Source organism: Diaporthe citri (genome assembly GCF_014595645.1).
Source record: "Diaporthe citri strain NFHF-8-4 chromosome Unknown scaffold_2, whole genome shotgun sequence".
Taxonomy (NCBI): Eukaryota; Fungi; Ascomycota; class Sordariomycetes; order Diaporthales; family Diaporthaceae; genus Diaporthe; species Diaporthe citri.
Window position 1 is genome coordinate 1,801,523 of NW_025064847.1, and position 17,371 is coordinate 1,818,893.

Genomic DNA, 17,371 nt, shown 5'->3' on the forward strand with positions numbered 1-17,371 from the left:
TGGTGCAATCAGGGCCCTGATAGTACCCTTCTTTGGTCAGACGAATTAGCCGCGAGGACCACCACCATGCACAGCAAAGGCAAGCTTGCAGATGAGGCCATCTCGGTCATCCAACGTGCCACAGATGGCTTCGACGAGAAGTACGGATCCGGCTCCATGGGCTGTGCGGTCTATGACACGGCCTGGGTCTCCCTGGTTACAAAAGTCGTCGGCGACAAGAAGCAGTGGTTATTCCCTGAATGCTTCAGTTATCTCCTCGACACGCAGTCGGACGACGGCAGCTGGGGATGCAACCCGCGTTCCCAGATAGACGGCATCCTGAACACAGGCGCTGCGCTTCTGGCCCTCATCCGGCACCTGTCAGACCCTATGCAAAGCCACGACACGTCTGCGGCAAAAGAGGGCCTCAGAGGGCGTATCCACAACGCAACCCGTTCTTTGCGTTCTCAAATGCTGGCCTGGGACGTGGCAGCGACAAGACATGTCGGCTATGAAATCATTGTGCCCGCGCTCCTGCGCTATCTTCAACAAGAGGACGACACCCTGGTGTTTGACTTCCCGGGCAAGGCAGCTCTCAAGGCACTGACAGATGCCAAGTTGGCACAATTCAAACCCGAGTATCTCTATACTCCGAAGAAATCCACCGTGCTGCATTCCCTGGAGGTGCTCATAGGCATGGTCGACTTTGACAAGCTCTCCCACCACAAGACCAATGGCTCCATGATGGCGTCGCCCTCGTCGACAGCAGCCTATCTGATGAATGTGTCACAGTGGCACCAGGACGCCGAAGACTATCTGAGACATGTCATTGCATCCTGCCCTGGCCTTGGAAGTGGTGGCGTGCCGAGTGCATACCCCTCGATGCATTTCGAGTACACATGGGTGCGTATGCTACACTTGTGTTGATACATGTTAACCTACCTGACCCTAACTCTCTGACAATTAGATCCTGTCCACTCTCCTACGGACCGGCTTCGCAGTTTCGGATCTGGAATGCACGGGGCTGCGCAAAATGGAGCAGGTTGTGATTCATGGCCTGGACAACGGCAGCGGGGTGATGGGGTTCGGTAAGTAATTGCTACACCCATTGTGCATGGATCGAGCACTAACGGTGTCGCGCAGCTCCTCTTCTTCAGGCTGATGTTGACGATAGTGCCAAGGCCATTCTGTCGATGAACCTCCTGGAGCATCCAGTCGGTCCGGAAAAGATGCTGGAGACGTTCGAGGCCGAGGGTCATTTCCGCACGTACAACAAGGAGCGCGACCCAAGCTTTAGTGCTAATTGCAACGTCCTCGCCGCGCTTTTGTGTCAATCAGACCCGGCCCAGTACTCCTTGCAAATATTGAAGGTGGTGAAATTCCTTTGCACCCACTGGTGGAATTCAGATGGTAAAATCACAGACAAATGGGTAAGAAGAAACCTCCTTTCCCGAAATGCTGGCTCATTCCCTAGGTACCTAATGTACTCTAACATGTCTGATCAGAATCTGAGCCACCTATATCCAAATCTCCTCCTGGTCGAAGGCTTAACGGACCTGATGGCCTTGCTCGACCGTGGTAGCTTGGCAGGACTCTTCGACCAGCAACTACGGTCCGAGATCCTCATCTCATCGTTCCAAGCTTGCCTTCGGACAATGCTGGATCAAAGTGCCAATGGTTCCTGGGCTGACTCGATTGAAGAGACTGCTTATGGCATCCTCATACTCTCCGAAGCACGCAAACTAGCAACGTTTGCCAGTCTGAGACAGACAATAGAATCGGCCATCCAGCGTGGAGCTGCGTGGATCCGCGCACGGCCAATCTCGACACAGGTGCCCATTTGGATCGAAAAGGTCAGCTACACATCTACTATCCTGACAGACTGCTATGTCGTTGCAGCTCTCAAGGCATCCGAGGCCGCGGGAGAGACATTGGTGGGTACCAGTCTTTTCAGTAGGGATGGAAGATGGCCCTCCAGCGGGCGGAAGCATATAGAGCTGTTGAAGCAGACTCCTCTGTTCTCTGATACCCCACAGTGGCAGCTGGAGGCGTCGATGGTTGAGTCGGTGCTCTTCCAGCCCCTGTTGCGCGCCCGCAGGCTCGACATCTTCCCCAGGAAGGATATGGCGGACGACAAGTACTTCGACATTATCCCGCTCACGTGGACGAGCTGTAACAATCGGCGTGGCACATTTGCTTCCACGTCGCTCATCTACGAGATGATGATCATTTCTTTTCTGAACTATCAAGCCGATGAATTCATGGAGGCCAGTGCCGGGGCTGTCTTCCGTGGCCGGACGGATGCCCTCCATCAGATGATCGACGCCGTGTTCTCCACAGGGCAAGATGGTCTCGACGGCTCCAACGGGAATGGCCACGAGGAGAACGATTCTGGCTATGAGGCTACGTTGACCACGCTATCACGGTTTGTGGCTCACGTCTCCAACCACCCTGCCGTGCAGGCGGCCAGCCCCTGGGACCGCGAGTCCGTCAGGCGCGAGCTGCGAACATTCCTGCAGGCGCACGTGGCCCAGAATCAAGACAACACCTGCTTCCAGAAACTGCTGCACCACCCAAGCCCGAGCGGAGGAGCGGTCCAGGCGTACGAGTCGGCAACCGACACGTTCTTCCACTGGGTGCGCACGACGTCGGCCGACCACACCTCGTGCCCCTACTCCTTCTCCTTCGTCTCCTGCCTCCTCAGCGCGTTCCTGGTCGACGGCCGCGAGTGCTTCCCGTCGGTGCAGGAGAAGTACCTGGCCGCGGCCACCTGCCGCCACCTCGCCACCATGTGCCGCATGTACAACGACTACGGGTCCGTCGTGCGCGACGCGGCCGAGGGCAACGTGAACTCGATCAACTTCCCGGAGTACCACCAGCCCGCCAGCGGCGGCGGCGGCGGCGCGAACGTCGACGAGCAGAGAAGGGCCCTGTTCGACCTGGCTCAGTATGAACGCGCGTGCCTCGACAACGCCCTTCGCAGGCTGCAGGATGTACCGCGGAGCACTGGCGACATGGCTGTGGACAGGGTCAAGGATCGGCAGATGGCCATCTGGAAGATGTTCTGTGATGTTACGGACCTCTATGGTCAGATCTATGTCGTCCGAGACATTGCAAGCCGGATGAAGGTGCCTGGACCAGGGGCGAATGGAGAGTCAAGCCTCACAAATCTTCCAGGCACAGCGGTAGCTACTTGAGTTTGATATTTGTGCTCGTAAACCTTTCGTAGCAATATCGTCGAAACATCGCGGAGCTTCGCTTGAGGGCATGTCACTATTGTTCCAATTATCAGACCTAAATGTGATGGCCTGCGAACATTCCACTCGCTACTAACTCACTTCACTACCTGGGCAGTAAGTTTACTGTAGCGGGATGTTCAGGGGGTATTCCGTGGTTGGGCCAGTGCTTATGGTACAAGTCATGAGTCAAGTATGAGAAATGGATTAACTATAATCTTTAGGAGCGTTTTTAACTATCTCATATATAGGGTAGCTTCTGCTACGAATAAGTGTAAGTTGATGCGAAGACTTTTGACATAACGTGATGGTTTCTTTTATAGCTAGCATAAGTCTTATGGTTTACTGGGTATCTAAGTAGCCACGTGTGCCAGCCAAGTGAGGAGTAACTCATGCAAGTGACGGCTCATGAGTAGGGTAAACTTCTTTTGACCAGGAACAAAATAGGATTTTGAGAGTATGAGATAGGGACATGTATCAATTTTCGACCGACCAAACGTGACTACCTAAGCTTTCCAAGCAACTGACAGATTGCCATAAACCCTCTGCCATTCTGAGTGCTTCCGTGCCTACTTATGATGCCAGGCTCTCCTCCCGTTTCTTCATGAGAAGTTTTGCGTTGGGGTCCATGAAGACGTTCTCATCCGCGAACATGACCTTTGGCCTAGAAGCGCCCTCCGGATACGCAAATTCGAATTCCAGCAGCAGCCTCATCAAGATCATCTTGATCTCCGCCACGGCAAAGTACCTCCCTGGACAGGACTGCCCACCATAGCCAAAGGACAAACTGTTCGAATTAGTCTGCCCAGCCGTGTATTTGTTGATGTTGGCCCCGTTGTTGGAATGGCGCTTCCGGTAGCTCCGCAGCGGGTCAAACTCCTCCGGGTTGGCGAGTGTGGCGGGATCGTTGGCATGGTGGTGTCCGGCCCACGCGATCCTCGCCCCGGCTGGAATCTTGGTGCCGTCCTTGAGTGTGATGGGAACCAGAGCGATCCTCTGCGGGTTTACTGTTTCTTGTGGTGAGAACCGGGTACGCTTGGAGGTCATGTGGTTCACTTACGCAGAATAGGAGGGTTGATCCTCTGGTCCTCCACGATGAAGCTGTCCATCTTCTCCAATTTGGACAACCACTGTTTGTGACTGAGTTGTCCTTCACCAATCTTCCCGTGGGTCTTTACAACCTCTTCGATTTCCTGCCGCAGCACAGGGAACCATTGCGGGTGCATGCAGAGATCGAATAGTATGTTGCTCACGCTCATGGAGGTTGTGTGGATGCTCGCGAGCGTCAGGACACATTGGCGGGCTGCCATCTCCGGGATCGACGCCTCCTTGTCAGTACCGTGATCAATCATCCACGTGAGCAGCGTGTCCTGCCCCTTCTCTCCCCTCCTCTTGGCTTCGTTGTGTTGTCTAGTGATCTCCTCGACGAACCTCTTGGCTGTGTTCATCTGCCGACGAATTCGCCATCTGGCTGGAACAAAATGAGCCACAAAGACGTGCATCCAAGGTGGAAACATCCGGAGAGTGAAGGCTGCCAAAAACATGTCGTAGGTGAAGTTGATGGAAACTTGAAGCCACTCATCCTTCCTGCACGCAGGATGGCCCATGAATATTCTTGCCGACATGCGTGCCACCAACATACGCATTGTCTGCTGGATGTCGACCTGTGTCCAATCTGATGGTTGTCTGTCAGTACATGGACGAACATCGGATCACCTATCAGTGAGTGCCATGGGTACGATTGGGATATGGAGGCTCACGTTCGGGACGGGGCACGTCGATGTCCCACCCATACTGCATCTCTTTACTGGCAATGTCTATGTAGTTTGACAAGTCTGGATTGAGCTTGCTGTTGAGAACATTGACGTGCAAGTCCGATTCCATCATCACTGAGGTCCAAGTCCATCTTGGAACAAGGTTCTGAGAGTAGGTAGGTTGTCAGAGACGGATCTTTGATGGTGACGGAACATTATCACACGTACATTGACTTGGGCCTTCTTCCCGTTCAGCTTGCTCCTTGGAATGAGGCGCATCTCATCCAGATATTTGATCGGGAGAACCGTGATATCGGTGTCATAGCGGCGGAGTACAAACGGGATATTTTTCAGCTAAAGGCGGTGACGCCGTCAAGTTAGTTTCTGATGTGGCGCAAGTTCACAGGGCCGACTTTGTAGCTGTCCAGCTCACCTTTTTGTAGCCACTGTCGACAATGTCAAAAGCACCAGTGGTAAATCTGATTTGCAACCAGAGGGTTGGCTCAAAGATGGAGCGGTAGCCATGGACAGGAGCACCAGATACTTTTGGACTCTTCTTCCCCGGGAATGTAGAGATGATGGAGAGGAATCCTAGCAGAAGGATCGCTATCTCAGCATAGGTTGCATTGTTGAAGCGATCGAGTAGACGCTCTTTGAGCAACAGCGCAGTCTCTGGGGACAACTTTGCAATCATTGTGAACCATTCGATGTTTTCTCTCACATAGGCAGGGCGCAAGAGGGAATTGGAATTGTCGACTTGAACAGGACGACGGTCTTAACGCCATACTCAAGCTCCCTGCACTAACCACTTTAATTAAGTGGTTGTTCACCTAGAGAGTTTCCGAATTGCAGTACTCATTCTCCTCGCCTGAAACTTTTAGCCAATCATAGTTTCAATTTGAACATCCAGTCACGTTTTCTCTGAGCACAATATTCGCGCAAGCGCGCTCCGACATTCCCAAATGCATGCTGATCATCTTCTAAACTGAGCATGCCGAGCTGACAACGCCACACGGAGCTGACCCTCGGAGCACTCAGATCGGAGACACAGCCGGCTTGCGACCCTTTTTGGAAACGCCGTCGGCAGCGATGTCAATTCCACGCAGGCGGACCACTGGCTGCGGTGCTCTGTTTCCGACCTAAATTACGCACTGGAGACAAGAAGATCACCGCCTGCCTGTGAATGGTCGCGTTTCGCATGCACCCATCCGGCACGCAACCACCCTCTGAGAAATGATGAATCGTTACGCACTCTGGGGTTCCCTGGCCCTGCAGCTCGCATTTTTCGCCCACAGGGCCGACAGCGCATACAGCGATGTCTGCAGCGTCCCCGAGTTCATCCAGAAGCTGGATCTCCAGCCGGCTGTGGAGTCAAGAATCACGACGCTGCTTGACGGTCTTGATGTGGACGGCATAGCGGGACTCGATGAGCAGGAAAAGGGAGCTCTCTACTGTCGTGTCGCAGGGGTCGTCCTTGGTGGTGCCGAGGTCGTAAACAAATCTGCCGCGACCTTCGAGCAGCTCGTCGAGGTGAACTGGTAAGGCTCCATTACCCAGCCGTCCATCGGCCTATACCGCCCAATGTCCCTCGGCCAATGGCAACGAACTGTGTGGCTCATACGTGCATGTGCCATGTAACTACAGGTGCGACTCTTGCTGGTTCGAGCCACGGTGCATCGCCCAACCAGAATCGGCCGACGATGTCTCCAAGGTTCTGCTCACGGTCACATTCTTCGGGGTCAAGTTCGCGGTCCGGAGTGGCGGCCACAATCCCAATCCGGGCTTCGGAGGGATCGACAGTCCCGGCATCCTCATCGACATGTCCCACATGAACACGACCAGCCTCAGCCCTGACGGCGCCGTCGCCTCGCTTGGTCCGGGCAGCCGGTTTGGGGACGTCTACTCGGCGCTCAACTCCCAGGGAAAGACTGTCATGGCAGGACGTCTGAACAGTGTTGGCCTCGGCGGGTACTTCCTGGGCGGCGGGTTGACCTACTTTAGTAGCAGGTACGGCCTTGCGGCTGATAACATTGTCAACTACGAGGCGAGTCAGTATTCAAAGCCTGAGAGGCTGTCTTCTCCTGACATGCGGAGCAGATTGTGCTCGCAAACTCCTCCATTGTTCAAGCGAATGCCACGTCCAACGCAGACCTGTGGTGGGCGTTGAAGGGCAGTGGTACCAATTTCGGTAAGGTCTTCTTTACCCACCTATACTCTTCCAAAGCTTTCTGTCTGCTGCACCGAGCCTGGCTGACGGTCGACGCAGGCATAGTCACAAGATATGACGTTCAGACTGTAGAAAATATATCGATATGGTATGAGGCACTGAGCTATTCACCGTCACAAGCCCCACAACTCCTGGAGGCAGTGGAGCAATACGCCAACGCCGCGGAACACGACCCAGACGCTGCCATAACATTTGCACTTACTCCAACGAGCGGTTTTGTGGAATTCATCTACGGGAAGCCTGTCTTGCGTCCCGAAGTGTACAGCATGTTCTATAACATAAGCACCATAGGTACTGCGATTAACTCCACAGTCGGGAACATGGTCAGTTTGACCAATGCAATCTCCGAGATCACCTCTATCGAAAGGAAAAGGTATGGTCCGCCAAGCACTTGAAGGCTGAGCTGAGCCAAGCGCCCCTGCTAAGATGTCATCATTCACAGGAGAATGATCGGATCGGTTGCCCATGTTTTTGACCTACCAACGTTGCTGGGTTCATACGCCATGGTTCTGGACTTAGCAGCGGAGGTTGAGACTTTCAACGGATCGGCCGGTTTCGTTGTTCAGCCCTTCACCAGCTCAGCCGTTCAGCATGCATCTAAGACGGGAGGCAACCCGGTCGGCCTCAACAGCACCCTCCAGAACTGTAAGTGGTAATGAAGCGGTCATCCTGTTTTGTGTGTCATTCACTCACCAACGCACGACCCAGTCCTATCATTCTCCGTCGAGTGGGACAGCAGCACGGACGACGCCCATGCCCTCGCAGCGATACACAACTACACAAGCCAGGTGGAAGAACTTGCTAAAGAGCGGGGCGTGTACTTGGAATCGAAGTGCATGAATGATGCCGGGGACTTTCAGGATGTTCTTGCAAGCTATGGTTCGGAAAATCTGGCTACTTTGGGGAGTATTGCGTCGAGGTACGATCCACTCCAAGTATTCCAGGTACTTCAGAACAATGGCTTTCTTTTGAGTAAAGCATAGAAATGTAGATATCGTCGTGTTTTCCACACAGCCAAGCACAAATGGCCAATCTCCGAGAGTATCAGCGATGATGTGACTGTTTATGCTTGATTCTACGCTCTGTACTGGCACAATTGAGGCTTCTTCTCCAACCGTACTTCGCAGTCTTGACCCTTGCTTGACTACTCAGAGCTTGTTGCGCGATATCTCAGTAACGTCAAATGAAGCTAGAATTTCAAGATGTAATGTTGAGTGTTTATATAACAAAAATTAATTAAATTTCAATTCCCTTCAGTTTTTTTATATCTGACTCCAGGCCTTTGGATCTCATCCTTTTCCAGCTGCTACTCACTGCACATATATTTTACCCCTTGGTGTTGCTCGTGTCACCTTCCCGATGTTCTGAATCCCTTGCTGACGGCTGAAAACTGTCTCGGAATGCCCGGTTAGGCGCCTTCTACGTCAGTGTTCCTGCTGGCTGTTCGGCTCAGCTGCAGATGCAGATCAGGCATTACCTGAACCCAGGGGAGAATCTTCTGCTTCTTTCCACCACACCCCAAGATATGCTGCAGCATTGTCCAACCAAGTTCTTCCTTTCTTGCCATCCTTCCCACTGCCACTTTGAAATCTCCAATTGATTATGGCTGCCGCCGCTAACGATGTCCAGCTAGTTGCTCTTCCACAGAGTGAGGAACATTTAACCTCGTCACCTCCCATACATGGCTCGGAGGATGCAAGTGAGCGAAGCGTGGGGAACGGCCGCGGTCCCGTGTCCTGGAACGGACCTGGCGATGCCGAGAACCCAATGAACTGGCCGGCCTGGTTGAAGGTGACGAACATCGTCTTGGTCAGCTTCTTGACCTTCGTCACAGCCCTGGCGTCCTCGATGGTCGCCCCCGGCGTGCCCCAAGCCATGCAGGATTTGAACAGCGACAACGATATCATTGCCGACTTCATCATCTCGGTCTACGTTCTCGGCTTCGCCGTCGGACCCATGTTCCTCGCGCCCCTGTCCGAACTCTACGGCCGGCTGCCCATCTACCACATCAGCAACCTCGGCTTCATCGTCTTCACCGCCCTGTGCGCCATAAGCTCCAGCGTCGGCATGTTGATCGCCTGCCGATTCTTCCAGGGCGTCTTCGGTGCCGCGCCCGTGACCAACGGTACGTTCAACACCGTGTTGCTCCTGCTTTGTCGACGCCCCTGCTTTGGCGACGCCCTTGGTTAACGATGATGGTTCAGGTGGGGGAACGATCGCCGACGTTGTCCCCCAAGAGAAGCGCGGCGGCGCCCTTGCGATCTACTCGGTGGCGCCTCTGCTCGGCCCCGTCATCGGTCCGGTCGCAGGAGGCTTTCTGGTGGCTGCCAAGGGCTGGCGCTGGGTGTTCTGGGTGCTCGCCATGGTCGGCGGGGCCATGACCCTCCTCTGCCTCGCTCTGTTGCGCGAGACCTTCGCCGTCGTCATCCTCGAGAGGAGGGCAGCCCGCTTGCGGAAGCAGACTGGTGACGGCACCATCCGCTCCCAGCTGACCCAGGACCTCAGCGCCAGGCAGCTCTTCGCGCGGGCAATCGTCCGTCCTTCGAAGATCCTGATCTTGTCGCCGATCGTGAGCGCACTGTCGCTGTACATGGGCGTTGTCTATGGATATCGTATGCCACTTCCAATCCACTTTGTTACTCGGTGAGGTAGCAGCCATCCGCTCCCTTTTCAACCCATCAACGAATCAGCGCCTTGCCGCCTTCATCCCCTCCGAGACCACTAAGCACATTCCAGAAACAGCCCCCACCTGATCGTATAGGAACATCTGCTTGTAGAAGCTTGCTGAGACCGGGTTAAAATAGAGTACCTTTTGTTTAGCACCTTCACTGTGGCCTTCCAGGACCAGTACGGGTTCTCCACCTCTCTCGTCGGCCTGACGTTTCTGGGGCTCGGAATCGGCAACTTGATTGCTCTTGCGATTATCAGCCCCGTGCTTGACAAGCTCGCCAAGGGCGGACCAAAGCCCACGGAAGCCGAAGCCGGCCTCGACGGCGGGAAGCCGCCCGAATTTCGCCTCATACCACTGGCGTACTGCTCATTCTCGCTGCCCGTAGGGCTGTTTCTCTACGGGTGGACGATGGAATACCAGGTCCACTGGATCGTCCCGATTATCGGCACCGCAATCTATGGCTTTGGCCAAATGGCAGTGTTCCTGTGTATCATAGCCTACCTCATCGATGCGTTCAAGTTGTATGCTGCCAGCGCGTTGGCTGCTAATATGGTTGTCAGGAGTATCTTTGGGGCCTTCCTGCCCCTCGCGGGATCGACTATGTACCATGCCTTGGGATATGGGTGGGGGAATAGCTTGCTGGGGTTTTTAGCCCTAGCAATGGTGCCGATTCCCATCTTGTTGACTAGATTCGGGGAGACCATGCGGAAGCGTCTCGATTTAAGCAGAATCTAGAGGCGTTACTCATTGTACGTATATGTGGTAAGGGGCTGGTTTGCGTAAATACGAACACGGGTCCTTGCATCAATATTAACTATTCTTGTGATATAGAATTATTTCATTTTATCTATGTATGGTTACGATGGGCTGATTTACTGCAGCTCTTTGTCTGCTCCCTGCCTGCCTCCCTGTGTTTGGTTGGCTGCGGGCGCATGGCGGGATGGAGGCACAGTATGTCAAATGCATGCCAACTGCACCCCTTCTTGGGCGGGGGGGGACCAACGTCCATCTGCGGCCGTACTTGTAGTGACTGCTGCAGTTGGGCCATTGTCTCTTCGGCTGGGAGAGGGGAGACCAAAGTGACAAGCCGATGCCAGACGCGGGATACCGAAGGGGGTTGCCTTGTTCGATGATGATGCGCAACGTGCTGTGTACACTTCATCCACTCTCACTTCATGTTCTGAAAACCTCCACAGGTGCACGGGTAACAACACGTCGAGAAATGCTCACAAAGAAGATTGATAAGGCATGCTCGTTCCCACTAATACAATTTTGATTCTCCACTGAGAGAGCTAGCTCCATTCAGAGCATCGCAGGAGGATGCCACGTAAAGTAACCTGCTGTGCAGCTTTGCTAGCGGCGCTTCTTACTTCGATCTCGCCTGTTCTTCCTGGATCGCAGTATTGAGCGTCTAACTAAGAAGCTCTTGATATATTCAAGGATCGGTTCCCTCATCAAAACAAGGACCGTCGCGAAGCTCATCGGTGCAGCGATCATCCAGCTTTCAAATCTCGTCAGCCTTGTTGAGCCCGTCGAGACTCATGGAATGCTGGTACTTACAAGAATGTAATGCCACGATCCAGGTCGCCGAAAGGTTCGAAGTTTTGCTGTAGCATCCAGAGTCAGCGATATAGAGTCCGGTTTGGATATTTGGAATAGACAAGAACGCACGCCAAAGTACCCAGTGAGAAAAGTGAGTGGCAGGAAGAAAATTGTGGCCAGTGTCAACTGTTTCATGCTTTCGTTCTGGAACGCAGCGATGGTATTGAAGATCAAGTTGATAAGCCCATCCGCTTGAGCCTTGATAGCATTCAAAGATTCTTGAATCAGCACGCAGTGGTCCAGGACGTCGCCGAGATATGTATATGTCATTGGGGTGATGATGACACCCTTTGAACTGTCTTGGAGGTGAATTGTAGCAGATTCTACACGGTTGTTAGTTGAATTGCTAAAGGGACATAACCGCCCCTAGATGTTACAGATGCGCCGGGGGATTGGAATTCATCAAACTCATTGTCTTCGCAGCTCTAGAGACAAAACAGGCAGCTAAGACGACGTGAATGGCTTACCTTGACTCATCTCCGTTTTGTGATCGCGCAGTGCGTTGATGAGGTTGATGACTGGGTTTATAAAACTCAGGATCTTGTTGAGCTCAGTTATGATGATGTACAACTTCTTGGTGTGGGTGATGTTGGGACGTGTCAGGATGTCCAGTTCGAGGTCTCCGATAACGTCGCCATAGGTGGTAGCTACAGGGATCGCAAGGTCAATAACCGCGTCAATGATAGCTTGTCCGACCATCGATGCGTCGCATGATTGTCTGAGGACCGTATCTCGCGTGTAAAGCCGTGTGAGGATGGGCTTCTCGATGATGTCGGCCGATAATTCGAAGAAAGATATGACGGTGTTGTCGTTTGTGATGAACATGGACACCTGTTCAGCGATCACGGCCAGGTCAAGAGCGGACAAAGCAGCATGCTTCTCCATGAACTCCACTCTCGCCTCGTTAGGCCCAGAATTATACCGTTGGACTGTTCTTTCGAGCGTTGCTCCTGATGCCGTAGAAAGGTCGGTGTCCCATGACTGGAGCTGGAACCTGGAGGTCTCGGCCCCACTTTCGAGCGACTTCTCGGGGATAGGTCGCCTTTGCTGTTTGGTCCTCCCCATCATGCTCCTGACCGTTGACGAGATGCTTTTCGCGAAGCCGGAGCCCTTCTTCCCCCTGCGACCCTTCCCACTGGTACGGCTCGCGATTTCCGAGTCCGAGTCCGAGTCACTGCTTGAGTCCTCATGTGACACGCGCACAAGCTTTATCATTGTGAAGACAATGAATGCGTGGTTTGCGTACCTACGTTGGTGGGCTTAGCGAACGCAAGCCCCGCAGATTATTCTCCCTACTCACCAATCTGTTTTTGTCCTGTTCCTCGTGTTCAACAAATCCTCAACAGACAGTTTATGCAGCTGCTTGTACTGGCCCAGGGTCGAGACCACATCCCAGCTGAGGCCGTTTATATTGATCCATCGGCATTTGGCCCATCTTGGCTGGGGTTCCTTCAGGAAAGGCCCGAGACCGTCATTATCGAGCCTCGTGACGTGGATGTTGTCACGCGAAAAGTCGACGACGGTTATCTCGCAGGCAGCGGAAAGCTTGACCAGCGAGGCGCGTCCACCATCTGTTTTATATGGATCTAATCCAGGCTCAGCACCTGGATGCCAGCCTTTTTCGTGCTCGAACTCGCTGAAGTCGTCGATGCTCTTGAATGTGTTTGCTCGAGTAACTCGACGACGGATGGGGGAGCGAGGAGAGCGAGGCAACTCTGTGTCTGGTTTCGTGACGGAACGCGACGAGGTTGTCGGCTGACGGGCAAGGCCAGTGTTCGAGTCAACTTCCATTTCGTAGTGCACACGGTGTGCTGCCCGGGAGGGGGTCTCTTGCGCCGGCGCCGGCGGTTCGGACGGCTCTGAAACTGATGTGTTTATGGGTGGCAAAGGAGCTGCGAAGTCTCGCGCCGTGACGCCGGGCTGCGGCTCATCTTGTTGCGACATGCTGCCGTGTCGTTGTCCGTGACAGGACGGCCAGAGCTGCTATCTACTCGATGGGATAAGCTGATGGGCGGCACCGGAAAGCCACGCCCGGAAGCATGTGTGCGATGATCTGGAGCTCTTGGGCAAGGAAATTCAAGAGCACCGATGCTTTCCAGCACAGGACGGAGGATGAGCAGCTGAGGGTGAGCATGCATGTGAACGGGAAATAAGGTGTCAGTTAGTAGGAGCAAGGATCCACGGATTTCTGCAGGGTCCCCAAACCCGCAATCCTAAAATAACCCCAATTCAGCCCCCTGGCCTCACAGCTGCGGAGACTCTCGTATTGGCGGGCCTGGGACCAACGGGAGGTTCCATCGCGAGATTCGCCAGACTCTGGAGCTGCAGCAATCGACGCATGTGTGTTGTGCAGTTCAGGTCGTGAGTCGTCTCCATCGCGAAAATCGGAGTCAAGCTAGGGGTCGCGTGGGAAGTGGAGGTGGTGGACCCCGGGAGGTGCACCGTGGGAAAAGCTTCGCTTGAACCAAGGGTCCCGTTTCTTAGTCATCAGCACCCAAGACGCGATGAACGACGTTGAATTAAGGATTGCCCAGCCACTGTGCCTGCTCCTTGTCCTGGTGGGCTCCGGTTCCAACGTCCCGACTTGGCGTTCAGCATGACTGCCGTAGTCCGTCCGTCAATCTTGAGCGCAAGCAAGACCTCTTAGTTCACGCTCCAGAAAGGCTTACATCTAGACATGCCGGGCCATGAACCAAGATCTCCTGGTGGGTCTGCCAAATCGACATGGTTTGCAATATTGAACTGCCAAGCGGTGGGACAGCTCGGCATTGACAGATTCCTGTCCCAGCCTCTGAGGACGACCTACCCAATCACATGTGCACCGGGCCGAGATATTGACAATCCTATTGCTTCAACGCAGCATTGGGCTAAGCGAAAGATGACCGCCGAACACCTCGGCCATTCACCCTCTGTCTCGTGGACTGTGAAGAGCTATCTTCTCATATGTCGGCGAATTTGCTCGGTGGAGCTTCGATGGTGCTTTGGCGAGATGGGAAATGTGGCGGAAATCCGAACGCCTTCTGCACGAACGATCCTCGTTACGTCCCACGATATCTTCCAAATGCGGCCTTTGACCTCGTGTTCACAGGTTTGCTTTCCCTCCTAGCAAGGGAGAGGTCATGTCGTTCTGCAGACGGCAAACGGGCTCATCTCAAGGCCAGCCTCATCGTCAGTCTCGACGAGCCAACAAACAAGCCTCTGTGCCGAGAATGACCCATCACATATCACAGGTCTGGCCCGTGGAGCTCATCCGTGGCTGCTATCCGTGCCAAGGTGGCAGAAGAAGCCTCCTCCATTTGCTCGGCTAGAATACCCATAACCTTGGCCCGCATTGTCGTTGCCCAAAAGTGACTGTCTTACCCGAGCTTTTCTCCCGCTGCGCGACCAGGATCGGGAGGCTCGACGTCGCTTCCCGCTTGAAAGGCTCTTCCGAAATGCATGTCTCATTCCGAACGCCTCAACTCTCGCAGGGGCCAAGCCCCAGCAACGGCGGGCCTATCACGACAGGATCCCCCCTCCTATACCGCATGGAGGACCGAGCCTCAGCAGGGCGGTTGTCGAGAGTGATCGGTCTGCGTGAGAGCTCCTCAAGCTCCGGCTACGGGTCGCGCCCAGCATCAGACGAGCAGCGCCCCGAGGCGGTGAGAATTCGATTGGCGGGCCGAAGCGAGGATGACGGTTGAGACTCGTCCTCAGTCATCCGGATCCTGCCTGTCCACTGGTCCACTGGTCCGGGTTGCGGACTGGCGGACTACCGCCTACGGACTGCCACGCGCTCGTGCACCACGCACCACCTACGGCGGGCCAGGGTCGATGGATGATGCGAGACGCAGGCCAACCTAGCCTCCCGCCGCGGCGGTTACCTGCCTCCTGGCCCACGCCTGCTCATGCTCCTCGGCAACGCCCACGTTGGTGACAACAAGATGATCGCAGTTCGACCGAGACACCGCTTTCGGCTGAGGCACCCTAAAGGCAGCAAATGGTCCGTGGATCTATCAACGGCCCACGCCAAGCACCTTTCTGAATCCCGCTCATCCTGACAGGCGCCGTGACGCTATCATGTCTTCGCCTGGGCCGCCGGGTGTGCGATGTGCTCCCGTCAATATGACTCTGGCCTAGTAGGGCTGCGGCGGGCTCGCCTTATTTATAGCCGAGCGATCAACTCCCACCTGGCGCTCGATCAAACCGAGACACTCGCTTCCTAAGCGACCTTCTACTCGTTCTGCAAGAAGAGCCTCTTCATAAATCATGGTCTTCGGCAACCCCTCCGAGAGTGACACAGTCGTGACCCTGCAGCTCAGACGGCCTCTCCTTGTGATAATGGCGATGACTTCTAAATACACCCCTGTGTTCAAGACTGCCACTGCCTCCTGGCAGAGACTCCACCGACTCATCGGTTTTCGGAATGGTTATAACTTCGTTCTCTGGTGCATTTTTGCCCTTGGCCTGCTGGGCTTTACATTGACTCGAGCTCCGTATCTGGACTACTATGGTGTCTTTTGCAAGCCGAAGTCACTTACGCCAAGTTTCCATGCCGCACCGGGGGAGTGCTACTTCTTCCTCAACGGCGGGCGAGAGCAGATTGGCATGATGTTGCACCTATACGGTATAATACCATGCTGCTTTCTGTTATTCTTTCAGTTCGTGCCGATCGTCCGGCGAAAAGCTGTCGTGTTCCACCGCATCAACGGGTATATCGTTATATTGCTGATGGCAGTCGCTGTGGTCGGTGGGCTGATGGTGACGAGAAACGCATTCGGAGGGGATGTGTCATTTCAGGCAGCAAATGTGCTTCTGGGCGTATCAGTGACCATATGCCTCACGCTGGCTATGGTCAATATCAAGAGGCTGCAGATCGATCAGCACCGAGCGTGGATGTTGAGAGCCTGGGTTTTAGTAAGACACTGGCACCTCTCCCGATTCCAAATTTTCGGCCTATATGAGCTGGGAAAGTCTGAGATATGCACAGATTTGACTGACGGGAATCACAGGCTTCGAGTATAGTCACAATGCGCATCGTCCAAAACATCGCCTGCCGCGCGGTCAGCGGGCAAGGATACGCAGCCATGCGACCGTGTGCCCAGATCGACAGCGACGGCGTCCTGCCTAAGTTCTTGATCGAAAGTTCCTGGCCCGAGTGCGAGGCCTATTTCACAGGCAGAAGTCCAGACCAGCAGGTCCTGGTCAAGGCAGAGTACTATGGCCTCCCGATAGAGATCAACGTCGCAATCTCCATCGTCAGCGGGGCGTCGGCCTTCGTCGCGCTCTTTCTGCACGCCATGGGCGTAGAATTATATGTGAGCTCCCAACGCACCATTTCGCAGCATAGAGTCACCCGAGGGACAAGATATGGCATCTGAAGCTGACCCCCGAGCGCAGCTCCACCTGACCTCAGGGGAGTCAGAACGTCTGCGTCAGGCATCTTACCACAGGCAGTCGGCGTCCGGCCAGAGACACTCCCCGCGCGCTGGCTCAGATGTTGATAATTTCGAAGATTCTGCCAAGATGCCTCCCCATGGCCATGGCAAAGCAGAAATCGGCGGCGATGCCGCCTCGGAGACTTCGTTTGAGGCGGCAACTCGGAGATGACTGGCGTTGATGGCGCTCGCGCGGCCCTTGGGGCATGAGCACAGGCATTGCTGTACCGTGGTTCGGCTGGCTTTCGAAGAATTTTGAGAGAAAGAGGAAAGCGACGGTAATGCTGGCGGGTGAAAGCAATGAGCCTGTCTATTCACACAACTCCTAAACATACGTAGTTGTGAAAATTTCTCTCGTATGAGTGGCTGTGTGCATTCCTTTCCTTTAGCCTGAAAATGCTGAGCTTCTTATTGCCTTGTCGCTGACTGTTGACAGAACTGTGGGTTTCTCTGAATTTGTGATCAAATGAGTGACTGCTCTTTCA

The 17,371-nt window shown here is 54.3% G+C and overlaps 5 protein-coding genes across 5 annotated transcripts; 3 read left to right on the forward strand and 2 right to left on the reverse strand.

The window, feature by feature from the left end:
• Window positions 1–66: 66 nt before the first annotated feature.
• On the forward strand, window positions 67–3,176 carry INS49_006126 (uncharacterized protein; the record flags this gene model as incomplete). Its single annotated transcript, XM_043166901.1, has 4 exons — window positions 67–882; window positions 947–1,067; window positions 1,123–1,409; window positions 1,485–3,176. The coding sequence occupies 4 exons, from the start codon at window positions 67–69 to the stop codon at window positions 3,174–3,176; spliced, it is 2,916 nt and encodes a 971-aa protein (XP_043028045.1).
• A 612-nt stretch (window positions 3,177–3,788) lies between these two features.
• INS49_006127 (uncharacterized protein) lies at window positions 3,789–5,663 on the reverse strand (the record flags this gene model as incomplete). Its single annotated transcript, XM_043166902.1, has 5 exons — window positions 3,789–4,222; window positions 4,276–4,890; window positions 4,976–5,135; window positions 5,198–5,323; window positions 5,403–5,663. 5 exons carry the CDS (start codon window positions 5,661–5,663, stop codon window positions 3,789–3,791), a joined length of 1,596 nt encoding a protein of 531 aa, XP_043028046.1.
• A 542-nt stretch (window positions 5,664–6,205) lies between these two features.
• Window positions 6,206–10,602, forward strand: INS49_006128 (uncharacterized protein; the record flags this gene model as incomplete). Its single annotated transcript, XM_043166903.1, has 11 exons — window positions 6,206–6,507; window positions 6,614–7,017; window positions 7,098–7,157; window positions 7,317–7,569; window positions 7,639–7,841; window positions 7,905–8,140; window positions 8,844–9,321; window positions 9,401–9,765; window positions 9,939–9,951; window positions 10,001–10,388; window positions 10,557–10,602. 11 exons carry the CDS (start codon window positions 6,206–6,208, stop codon window positions 10,600–10,602), a joined length of 2,748 nt encoding a protein of 915 aa, XP_043028047.1.
• Window positions 10,603–11,220: 618 nt separating this feature from the next.
• On the reverse strand, window positions 11,221–13,413 carry INS49_006129 (uncharacterized protein; the record flags this gene model as incomplete). The annotated part of the gene is made up of 5 exons (XM_043166904.1): window positions 11,221–11,368; window positions 11,428–11,474; window positions 11,539–11,792; window positions 11,937–12,715; window positions 12,770–13,413. The coding sequence occupies 5 exons, from the start codon at window positions 13,411–13,413 to the stop codon at window positions 11,221–11,223; spliced, it is 1,872 nt and encodes a 623-aa protein (XP_043028048.1).
• Window positions 13,414–16,478: 3,065 nt separating this feature from the next.
• On the forward strand, window positions 16,479–17,058 carry INS49_006130 (uncharacterized protein; the record flags this gene model as incomplete). Its single annotated transcript, XM_043166905.1, has 2 exons — window positions 16,479–16,766; window positions 16,849–17,058. The coding sequence occupies 2 exons, from the start codon at window positions 16,479–16,481 to the stop codon at window positions 17,056–17,058; spliced, it is 498 nt and encodes a 165-aa protein (XP_043028049.1).
• Between the last annotated feature and the right edge of the window lie 313 nt (window positions 17,059–17,371).